This window comes from Callospermophilus lateralis, chromosome 13 (assembly GCF_048772815.1).
Source record: "Callospermophilus lateralis isolate mCalLat2 chromosome 13, mCalLat2.hap1, whole genome shotgun sequence".
NCBI lineage: Eukaryota > Metazoa > Chordata > Mammalia > Rodentia > Sciuridae > Callospermophilus > Callospermophilus lateralis.
The window spans coordinates 93,115,875-93,128,432 of NC_135317.1; the positions used below are offsets into that span (position 1 = coordinate 93,115,875).

At 35.7% G+C, this 12,558-nt stretch overlaps 1 protein-coding gene across 1 annotated transcript in view; it reads right to left on the reverse strand.

Annotated features, from left to right (window-relative positions):
- Positions 1–12,558, reverse strand: part of Hmcn1 (hemicentin 1) — a 397,169-nt gene that overhangs the window by 77,752 nt on the left and 306,859 nt on the right. The window contains exons 63-68 of the mRNA XM_076872754.2: positions 12,262–12,411; positions 10,372–10,531; positions 8,062–8,186; positions 7,679–7,862; positions 7,018–7,115; positions 5,238–5,516 (exon numbers count right to left, since the gene is read on the reverse strand). Coding sequence (XP_076728869.1) covers positions 5,238–5,516; positions 7,018–7,115; positions 7,679–7,862; positions 8,062–8,186; positions 10,372–10,531; positions 12,262–12,411 — 996 coding nt within the window. The remainder of the gene's footprint in view (positions 1–5,237; positions 5,517–7,017; positions 7,116–7,678; positions 7,863–8,061; positions 8,187–10,371; positions 10,532–12,261; positions 12,412–12,558) is intronic.

Sequence of the window (12,558 nt, forward strand, 5' to 3'; positions counted from 1 at the left end):
GTTCAATGAAACTTGCACATTTCAAGGTTTTAGCTTACTATTTCACAGAGCAGCCCAAGTAGCTGTTGGACAGCTCTAAAAGCTAGCTGGGGCTTTTGTTTGTTTGTTTTTGTTATAAATCAGGCACATAGTTTAGAAGAGTGAGTCACAGCACAGGATCTGAAGTCAGATTGAGTTTGAATTCCAGCATCCACAGCAAGTGTCCAAAAGGGGGATAGCAACTTATTTACCTAACAGGACAGTTAGGATTCAGTGAGATAAACTATACATTTCTTTTGTGCTTCTGTATGCATTTTACTCTGCAACTTAAGGCCTTTTTTTATATATATTACTACTACAATCTCCAGTAAAGTTTGTTGGCATTGCCCTTAAAATCTGCTTCCTTAACATTTGTTAGTCTTCATTTTATTTTCTGGAAAAAGATAATGCATTGAATCTGTTCTTTTTCATACTGTAATTAAGATGTCAGCTTTTCTTAATCACTGTCCCACATGACCTCTTCTATGCATGTTATCTACTGCTGTCAAAATATATTTTCTTAAATTCAGCTTATGATTGAGCTAAGATCTTCTGATTTCAAGATTTTAATTGCTCCATGTTGCTCATGGAATCAAATAAAACACCTCATCATGGCTTCTAAAGTTTCTACCACAACATGGCTTTAATCTATTTTTATAACATTATCTACTTTTAATATACTTATCTGTGACCTAGACTTCAAGTTAGGGGCACTTCTCTCCTTCAACAAGCTCAGACTTTCCTTTCTCCTCATAGTCCCACCTAACTTAGCATGTGGATATACCAACAAAGTTATATGAATGTCATAAAATTCATTTGCAGAAACCACAAGTTCTTTCTTGATTCTCTCTACTAAATGTAAATCCCTAGCATGTTGTTTATACCACTCAAAGGCCCTCATCTGAGTCTCCATTTTACAGTAGCCAATTTTTTGTTCTTTTTTACTTACTGATTATTAACTGCATATCAGGCACTGTGGACACAAAGATTAATCAGGCATGGCCTTCTCCTCAAAAGTTTCTAATTTTAAACAGCAGCAACAGTAACAGCAACATGGTCCCAACTGGTTCAAACCAGTCTACAGGTTTTGTATGTGTCAAGTGATTGTGACTATTTTAGTTTATGTTTGGACTATATGTCTTGTACTTGGGGCAGAGTAGAAGTTGTCTGTTGTTGTTTGCATATGAGGTGTACCCCAAGGATCCTGTGTCAATGCAGGAATATTCAAAGTTGAAATGATTAGATTATGACAGCTATAACATAATCAGGATATTCTAGTTTGAATGAACTAAGTGGGTGGTAACTCTAGGCAGGTGCACAGTGGCTAGAGGAGGTGGGTCACTGGGGGTGTGACATGGAAGGGTTCATCTAACCCGTGGTTCCTTCTCTGCTCCCTCTCTCAGCTGAAGGGAGTGGAGCAGTGATCCTCCACCATGCCCTTACTGTGGTGTTCTGCTTCACCGTGGGCCCAGAGCAATGGATGATGAGTCCAGCTGTGGACTGAACCTCTGAAACTGAGCCAAAATAAACTTTTCCTCCTCTAAGCTGTTCTTATCAAATATTTGGGTCATAGGGATGACAACCTGACTAATATATTGCCCACTTGTGAAAGACTCCAGAATTTCCAGCTTAAAGCTCTAATTTGAGATCCAGATTCATAAATGAAATAATCAGATAAACATCTTCATTTGAATATTTAAATAGCACTTCAAATTTGACATGTATTCAGGTTGATGCTGTGGTCTTACCCCTCAAAACAAGTTGTTTCCCAGCATTCCCTGCATCTCTGTGATGAATCTTCCCATCATTTAGTCACATAATCCAGAACTAAGAGTCACCCTTGACACCTTCTTCTGCATCTCTCCCCATGCCCAAATCCATAACTAAGTCCTAATATTTCTATCTGCAATTATTTCCAGAACATGTCTTTTTCTTACATTTTCCTCACTTCAATCTGAGCTATGACACTGTCTACTTGAACTGATATCTCTTTCTTCCTGTTTGTAGGTGCCTGAACAATATCATTTACTTTTTCTTATTAATAGACCTCAAATTTGTTGGGGCTGGCAATGTACTAAAAAATCACATATCTTAGCCTCTTTAACCAATAGAAGATGGAATGGTATATAAAGATTCTGACTAATGAGATGTAAGTGTTTCTGTGGGTCTTCTAAGACTGGAAAGGGGCAACTCTTTAGAGATAGGTCCTTCCTATTTTTCCTGCTGCTATTGTTGCATCTAGAGTGCTACAGAGTTATGTGAGGGTTGAGCAGGCATTGCATGCTTATTGACTGATCATGATGTGAAGGCCAAGAGAACTGCAAATATCTCCATTGCTGCATCAATACAATGGCCTACTTCCGACATCTCACTCATTGAGAAAAACAAAAGTCCTTTGTTCAAGTATTGGGGAGGCCCAACACTTGATCCTATAGTTAGGCTTCCTCACTGAAACTTCCGGCCAGCGATGTTTTTAGTATTTAGTCAAGGTCATAAACGTCCTGATTCGGCATATGTACTGAAGGCCATAAAAATCTGCTTGTGAACATCAGCTTACTTAAATAACCTGTTGGCACTGTACCTTTTTTGTTTGGCCTGCATATAAAAAAGTTTTATGGAAAGACTCAGGGCTGCTGCCACCTCCAGATAAAACACGTCTCTCAACTGTGACTGCATCTTCTTTCACTTGCCAGGATCTTGAATCTGTGAGCCAGGATCTTGAATATGTGTGCCAGGGTCTGAACCCCTGCAGGGGTTCAAGCTACTATATTTAGACTCTCACAGCCAAACACAATTCCTAATAATACACTGGTCTCTCAGAATCCATTCTTGCTGTGCTCCAAAGAGATTTCTACTTTGCAGACAGAGCGCTCTTTTCAAGCTATAGATCTACTCATGTTTTCCATTTGGTAGAATTTCAATGATTCTCCTTGCTATAGGATAAAGACCAAACTTCTTAATGTGTTGGTCTAGACCCTGTCACACCTCCCTGGCTTGGTTTTGTATAATGCCCCCTGTTGTTTTCAGGGTTCTAACCACATTTCAGAACTGTTAATATACCATGACAACTCCCACCACGTGCACAAAATTGAGTGTTGAGAACAAGTAAGAACGTTTGTACTTTGAGTAGGAGCACTGCTTCACGTGAACAGCATTTTGGAGTTGAACGGAATTCATTTTCACTAGATGCTGGAAATGATGAAACTTCTCATATTTCTGCTGAGCCAATTTTCAAATCTGTTTTAAGAAAGTATTATCCTTATAAACTCTTCAACTGGAAGACTGTTTGTTGTTTGCTACTCCAACAATACCATGGTCATTTTTCTTCTCATTTGCTTCATCCAGAGACTAGCTAATCTCTGGTTCTGCTTATGGATTCCTGAACTCCTAGAGGAAAATTCTCTGTTTCTTCACTGTCCAGGCCTGGCATTTATAGCCCTGGATGGATACAACAATTTCTTCAATTTGTTGTTCATTGTCACCAGAGGGAGCTTTTGGAAATGAAATCTGGCTGGAACCTTATCTCTGCTTAAGATTCTTCTTGCTTTTTAATGAGGTCTGAACTCCATAAAATGTTCTCAAGGCCCTTCAGAGTTTGGCCTCTGCTAATATTTATTTCCAGAATTGTCTCTTTCTTTCATGTTCAGTTTACATGAGCCCAGAATGACAACTCCCATCTGTCACCTCTAGGTGAGAAATGTAGGCAATGATCTCTAACTCTCCACTCACCTCTAAAATCCCACCTTTCAGGGCTGATTCACCCCTGAGATCTAATCTGGAACTCGCCATCCTGCAGAATGTTATTTTAACTATATGATCCTCATCACACTCAAAAGTAACTCCTTGCTCAAGGTCTGTGTTCCTCCCAGGTACAGCAATTTGAGGGCTGAGACCTCACATTTCTTATTCTATGATGCATTCAAATACCTGCCACACAGTACGTCACATAGTAGGGATTCACAATTATTTGTTCAACAAATGACAAGAAACATGCCTGGCACATAATGTGTATCTAATAATTCATACTTAATATGTGAGTAATGAAGTACAAGATCATGTGATGTCATCTATTATAACTCATATTCTGTGAACTGATGTACAGTACAGGGAGTTGTTACTCACCCTTACCCCCCACCTCCCAGACACACATTTTCTTCTATCTTTTGTTGCTAAATATTCTGAAGAACTTCCTCCACTAAGACCCTTCATTCTCTGAAAGTCCTAGCTATAACCAGTTTCTCTCACTCTGTTTATTCAGATATTGTTCTTTCTTCCTTTATAGCTAAAACTCCCATTAATTCAACTCAAAAGTATTTAGTTTAGTTCAATTCAATTCAAAAAATATGTATGAGGAGTCTCTGCTGTGTCAGAACACCATGCAAAGCACTGGGGACACAGTAGTAAGATGGACGGTGCTTCATACAGCTTAACTGTGATAAAGCACACTTTAAAGTCACATAAATCACTCAATTTTAATAGGTGCTCTGAGAAAGACTGCAGACCACATTGAAAACATAGGCTAGTCCCTCCTAATCCAGACTTTTACCAAAATTCATTTTGTTGTTCTCCATCGGGAAAATTTTTGTGCTTACGAAAGGAGCCTGGCATTTCCCCTATATTACAGTGAAAAAACAAAACTCCAAAAAGTCCTGATTATTGAAATAACTCATTTTCATTTATCTTTCTTTCTCTTCTAAGGTCCAATCTTACTTAAAAGAAAAGTCGTGGTTTTTCCTGCTGTTTATTTTCATGTAAAATGTTGGAATACATACTCTAAATGTTTACCTTAAATGCGCACAAGAGCATATTTGAAATGATTGTTCCATCAATAATCTACATATTGGATCATTTAAGACTATTTGAATAACATGTAATGATATAAATAGTATCCTTTCTCATCAAAATTGTATTATTAAATATGCTTTTAGTTCTTGGAACAAGTTAAAAAGTTATCTCTTTTAACTGGCTATAAGATTATTTTTTTTTCATTCGCTAAACTTTTATGAGTAGGAGTTTTCATACAGATGACACATAGATACAACAACTGAAATTTAACATGCTTTAGATGAGAGTAACTCTAGGTAAATTACAAAGTAGAAATAAACAATTAAATTTTTACAAATTTTGTCCCAGAGCAAACGATTCTAAGATTCTACCTCCTGAGACTTAATGGCCACTGACCTTATAACCATCCTGTATTTATCGGAACGTTTGCATACCTAGGACCTTCAGGTTGAAGTGCTTTCTGACTTCTCCAGCATCATTGGAGGCAATGCAGGTGTAGGTTCCTGAATCTTCAGTCTCTGCCTTGATAAGCTGGAGGACCATTCCTTGAGTGCTGATGCTTAGGTGGGCATCAAGCCCCAGAGGCCGGCCATCTCTGAGCCAGGACACACTGGGGCTTGGGGTCCCGTCTGTAAAGCATGTCATAGAGGTAGAACTGCCTTTGACAATAGTGATTTCCTCTGTCCCCATGGCGTTGTCCATATTTGGTGGTACTAGATAGAAAATAAAATGGGTGAAATTTATGTATTTATTATAATTTGAGATCAACTAAAATAAGAACACAAACTATTCTATACTGTATCTGTGGTCCATAAAAATAAATACTTTAAAATAGCATATAATAGGTTTGACATTACTACGAAAACATCCATTAGGTAAGCTAATTATTAATGTTCCAAATATTATCAGTGAAACCTCAAAATTGATTTCTTGTAGAATATACAGTGTTTTTTTTTTTTTTTTTTGGTGCTGGGGATTGAACCCATGGCCTTGTGCATGTGAGGCAAGCACTCTACCAACTGAGCTATATCCCCAGTCCATACAATCAGGGTGTTTTAAGTTTTGGCGATTTCATAACTTTTCGCTTGATTTCTTTTTTTTTTTTTTTTCTCTTTGGTAGTGGGCACTGAACCTAGGGGTGCTTAACCACTGCGCCACATATCCAGCTTTTTTTGTTTTTTTGAGACAGGGTCTCACTATGTAGCTTAGGGCCTTGCTAAGTTGCTAAGGCTGGCTTTGAACTTGTGATCCTCCTGTTTCAGCCTCCTGAGGTTTCATTTCTTTAATTTGTTATAATGTTTGAAATACTTCCAATAGTACATTTCTACTCTTTATGCAAAACAATGACATCAAATTCAGATTAAGTTTTATATAAAACAACATAAGCTATAGTAATTAGTTGCTTAACTGTTCTGAGATGTTCCTGGGGAATTAAAAACATTTAGACCAGCAGTGTTTCAGAAATGGAAGGTTTTGAGCTCCTTACGGATGCAAATAGGTACATACATGCACATGAATCTATTCATTTTAAATAATCTAAACTGCTAATATTATTAGAAAATAAATTTGACTTTGTCTGAAAGACAGGTTTTGTGTCTGGATTGAAATGCTATTTTAAAAATTTTAGATTCTGTTTAATGCCAAATGCCAGGTCAGAAGAATACTTTGACCATCAGTATGAATACAGAACCCTTGAGAGAAAATGATCTTCCCTAGTCAGCAGTATGCTTTTCCACCAATTATTTAATTTTTAGTTGTGGATGGACTCATACATTTATTTTTTAATTTATTTTTATGTGGTGCCGAGGATCAAACCCAGTGCCTCACGCATGAAAGGCAAGCACTCTACCACTGAGTCACAACCCCAGCCCTCACCAATTTGTTTTCTTTTTTTGAACTGGGGATTGAACTCAAGGGTACTCAACCACCGAACCACATCCCCAGCCCTATTTTATATTTTATTTAGAGACAAGAGTCTCACTGAGTTGCTTTGTGCCTTGCCATTGCTGAGGCTGGCTTTGAACTCGTGATCCTCCTGCGTCAGCCTTTGGAGCCGCTGGAATTACAGGTGTCTGCCACTGCACCCGGCTTCACCAATTATTTTTGATAGAGGAAACCCAGATCTCTAAATCTGGCAAGAGTCAATTTTTAAAGATAGCCTGTTGATGAAAACTGGACATGGAGTAAAGCAATAGGGTCATTTCTATGACACACCGAACACTTGGAGGCTGTAGTGCTTATTGTCCACCCCAGCTCTGTTGGAGGCCACACAAGTGTACATGGCGACGTCAGACACCTGAGCTCTCACAATCCTGAAAAACAATTCAACCCAACATTTCATAATGTGATCTCATTGGACACATACCAGTAAAATAAGTATGACTTACAAATAAATTTCAGAAGATTTATGTTGAGAAATGTTACTTATGAAGCCTATATCCCATCCATCGCAAAATACAGATCTCTCAAATACAACTGACTCTACACAGGTAATATGCAGTAACAATAAGTCACTGAAAATAGAACACATTTTGAGGAGCAAATATTTTTCAAGCACATATTAATAGGAAATGATACTTACATGAAAATCATGTGATTAGGCACGTTCCTACCTCTGGCCACATATCATTTTAGTTAAAGCAGTAGTTTTGGCCATTGTGTATATGATAATAAGTTATCTATGAAAGATTCATTTTATCTAAGCCATTTCAATATTATATTTTTGTCTCTCCCCTACTAAAAATAGACTGGAAGGGGAAAAAATAAGCGACACTAAAAGCTTAGGAAAAAGTGTTTCTTAAACACTGTTTAGACAAGGAAATAATCACAGTTGTTTTATATGCTTAGGCAGCCTCAGGCAATAAAACAGGTTTACCTGATAACATGTCCTGCGGACAACAACCGAATATGGGAGGAGAGAGGCAGAGGAAGTCCATTCTTCAGCCAGTTTATTTGAGGCGGGGGTGTTCCTGTGGCTCTGCATTCAATATTTATTGAAGTATCCACCAAAGCCATCAGTTTCTCTGCTTCTTCTTTATTACCTCTAATTTTAGGTGGAACTATATGATGCAGAAAGTAATTGAGAGAGGGAGCAGCATTAGTTCAAATCGCTTCCACTACAGTTGCTCAGTTTTGCTTTGTATCCCAAAAGGAAATAGTAGTGTCATTAGAATTAAAGTTAAATGCTCCAGACACCTGTGGCCTACTAATAGCCTATTAAGGTAGCATAATCAAGAAGGGGTGATAGTTCACATTTACCATAGACATTCAAGTGAAATATTCGGTCTTCTTCTCCAGCAAGATTAGTAGCCACACAAGTGTATTTCCCCATGTCGGATGCGAGAGCTCCGTAAATGTTTAATGTGCTGCCATTTGCAGTTACCCTATAGAAAAGGTCAAATAGAGGCACTGAGATAATTAATCTGGGTTTATGATCTGGAGCAATCTTTCCAGATTACAGGTTCTTTAAAAAAATCACCATAAAATATCTTCATTTTGGATATAATAGTTCAAATTAATTTCACTAAGTACATGGAAGCCTATTAAAGTCAAAGCTAGAAAAACTGATGGAGATTCAGGCCACCAACAGTAATAGGTCTCCTATTCACCAATCTCCTTATGAGGAAAAAATAAAGGAACAAAATCGGGCTATGAACTTCTATATCCAAATCACAGGCAGAGACATCTTCTGAGTTTTAGAAAATTATATCTTCAGTTATCAGTGTAAAGTTTGAATGAAATGAAAACCACAAAAAAATTCTGGTGTGAAAATTGAAGACTGTTACAGTAGATGAGGAACTGAAGAAATCACACATCAAAAAAATCTAACTACAAAAAACTTAAGACCTTAATGAGGGTGAGGAGACTAGGATAATTTATTTAAAGTAGGGCAACTCAAGATTATGTCTGAATATATTTAGCAAAAACTTTTCTACATGTTATTAAAATTTTTCTTTTGAAGTACATCATAGTAAGCAACAGAGAGACAGATAATCAAAGATATCTAAATTAACATTATTGCATTATTGGTTCTCTCTATACATCATTAATTATAAAAACAAAGCTTCTTTTGTTTTCAGAATAGGTTAAATTGTTATCTACAGTTATTTCAACAATAGTAATTTCATTAAATCTAGTGTTGAAAGGAAATAATCCATTTTATTATGTTATTAAATGTCATATTTTGATATTAATATTGAGAATTATAATGTCATTATCTGGACATAGTTGTATTTTCTTTTGTTAAAATGAGAATGTTAAAATCCCACGAGTTTAGGCATGTTAGTAAACAGAAAGAGCAAGCTTCCATTATCAAAACAAAGAAATAAGTTGACTTTGAGAAAATTACTTTGTCAAATTCTTCCATTTAAAAAGTTCATACATATTGTGGGTTAGTGAACAAATTGTCAACAAAATAAATGTAAATGTAAGTAAACTTAGGATGTTAATATAAGAGATAAACCCTAAATTCCTAGGTATGATATTATATAAGATCTTTAGGTCCCACCAAGAATCTAGTAGTTGGCCTAGAATGTGGTCAAAAACTTATCAATTATTTAGAAATGTTCACATAAGAGCAATAAAATATAAAATATTTCTCTAAAATTTAATTATTTAGCAATTTCTCCAAATGTATAAGGGACAAGTATCTAAATTTTAATATCAAATAAATACAAAGGAAATTACTCTTATCTGCCATTAAATTAAATATACTCAATTCATTGACTAGAAAATATACTCCAAATCTTTAAATTTAAAATACTGGCTCAAAACAACAAGTTTAATAATCCATTTAATTAATGCCTACTCAGGCATATAATTATTCTGTATGTGTGTGTAATAGGAATTTGTGATTAAGTCATCTTGCAGCGTGTGAAATTCTGCATTGTTCTTTTGAAGGAACTAGCTATTGAAAGTAGCAGGACACCTTTACCACACTATCATTCCATCTCTTTGTGGCAAGAAAACTGACAACTGTTAACCAAAAAATAAGATTTGATAAACCACTGTAAGGAATGAACTGGATTATGATGTTGTTATATCTTTTCTTAAAATGAACCAAGCAATGGTATGTATGAAATTTGATGGTTTGAGGACCCCATATATGTACGATTATTGAAGAATCTTTTATGAGACAAAATAGGCATTATCTTAGAATGTGGACTTTGGTATGGGCATTCTGAGATTAGAGAAATAAGTCAAGAATAGTATAATAGTTAACTAACATTTTGAGGAATGAGTACCTGAGGAGATTTTATAACACAGTCAATGGATAATGGCCTCCCTCTCACCCTCTAGCCTCTCTCTCTCTCTACCTCCCTCCCTCCCTCTCTCTCTGCCTACCTAACCCCCCGCCCCACACACACACACACACACACACACACATTTTTGAGTGTTCTCTAAAGACAGTTTGTGTCCAATACTCCAAATATTTATCTTTTCTTTTTATACATATCATGATATCCAGGTTCTAATGAGTGGAATTTGGTATTATTATAGGAAATTTGAAGCATTAGGCATTGTAGAAGACTTTATGATTTGTAATGCAGAGATTCATCTTAAACATACCGGGTTCTTTCTGTTTCACTGTTAATTATGGTCTTTCCATCTCTAAGCCACTGGATAAGTGGGGTGGGAACGCCATTTGCATTGCAGACCAGCTCGACATTTTCCCCCAGAAGGACACTAACTTCACTTGGAATTTCAGCACCAGCAATACTTGGAGGAACTGAGAAATATTTAGGATTTTCGTTAACAAGGCACACGAATACAACTTTTATTGAAGGTGGCAGGATTATAGAACATACCATTTTTAAAATATTTTATTTTTCAGTTGTCAATGGACCTTTACTTTATGCAGTGCTGAGAATTGAACAGTGTCTCCCACATGCTAGGATGCACCCTATCACTGAGCAACAACCCCAGCTCTGAACATGCCATATATGTATAATTCATATATTCTTCCTAGATTAAGATAAACTATTGTTATCTTCATTAATTACTTTTAAATGAGAAAGAAAGGAATCAAAACACTTCAATATTCCTGGTATATCTGTAAATCAATATAATTATTTAATTATGGAGGCTGGTAACAGATCTGTCTCATGGTGCCCTTCTAGGTAAACATAATCATTCATAGGTTAAATCTTCAATGGATAGTTCCTCAAAGAATAGAATTAATATAACTCAGAAGAATCTGTTTTTTCAAACATTGTCACAAAGGTCTGTGGGAAGTATATAACTTAGTTTTTTTTTTTCTCCATTATCTAGTCTAAATAATATTTATCTGGACAATGGATAGACTTATTATAGTCTTCAGAATCCAATAGCTTCAGTTCTATCCAATCATGTTTGCACTTTGATGATTTGGTCAAGACAGTCACTAATATGGCATTATGTAAAAATTGTGAATGTGTAACTGATGTGATTCTGCAATTTGTATTTGGGGTAAAAATGGAAGTTCATAACTCACTTGAATCAAATGTATGAAAGATGATATGTCATGAGCTTTGTAAAGTTTTGAATAACCAATAAAAAAAAAGAAAAAAAAAGATAACATGAAATAAGGAGAAAGAAACATCCCTATCCTATACAATTACAGTTAAAGGGATGTGTGGGCAGCAGCTCACAGGCACTCCCAGGAACCAATTTTTCACGTCCTCTCTTATCTGCATTCAGTGATGTCATGTGGAAAGCTGGAAGAGGCCTTGGTGGGCATATGTCCTCCAAGAAACTGGCAAATAAATGATCATATACAAACCAGGATATTTATCCTTGGAGCATCAATTGTTGCACATTTACTAATCCATCACTTCACAGTCTTTCCAAATATTATCCTAGCCATGCAGAAGATGATAAAAATATCAAATCTACATATCTAAACCTGTAATATTAAAGAAGTCAGTAAGAACGTTAATAAGAGACTTTGTATAATTAGTGTGTAATATATGCCAAGCACTGGACCTAGGCCCTATATACAAACATTATCTCTAGTCTTAAGACATTCTAAATTATAGAAAAATTCTGGTAAAATAGATCACATAACCTATGATTGGTATCTATATATTGTTAATGCATAAACAAAATTTTTATGTTTATGAACTGTATCTTATTTACACAAGTAAGAACAGATTTACAGACTTGGCATCCAAATAAGTTATGCCAGTTTTAAATAAATAAGTATAATCCAACATAATACATATAATAGGAAGGTAATAATTTTATTAAAAATGGAAAAATAAACTTCCTAAGTTCCACTATTCTGTTTTCTCTGATTTACTTCCATTTTCATGAAAAGAGAATTTTACTCATAAATGTGGAACTGACAACCGACAGTATTTTTGGTGATTTAAAGACACTTTGAGTCAATTGCTAATGATTCCTTTAAATGCAGATTATTTTGTTGTATAAATGGAATATAACAAATAAACTGAACATAAATCAGTTGTACATACATACCTTGAATCAAAAGAATATAATTCTTCTGTGCCTTCCCCTCCACATTTGATGCAATGCATGAGTAGTTTCCACTGTCTGAACGCTGAGATCGAGCAATTTGGAGTTTGCTACCTCCAGACAGAATGTGAACTTCCAGGGAGTCAGAATTTTCTACAGGGAGAAACCAAGAAAAACAAAAATAAAGAAACTTCTATATTTGACATCTCTACAATTCACCAAATAGCTTGCTTTATCTACTAAACATATTTCTTAAAATTTTGTTTTGCTTTTGTATTTTTATTTTAAATGTGATTTTTT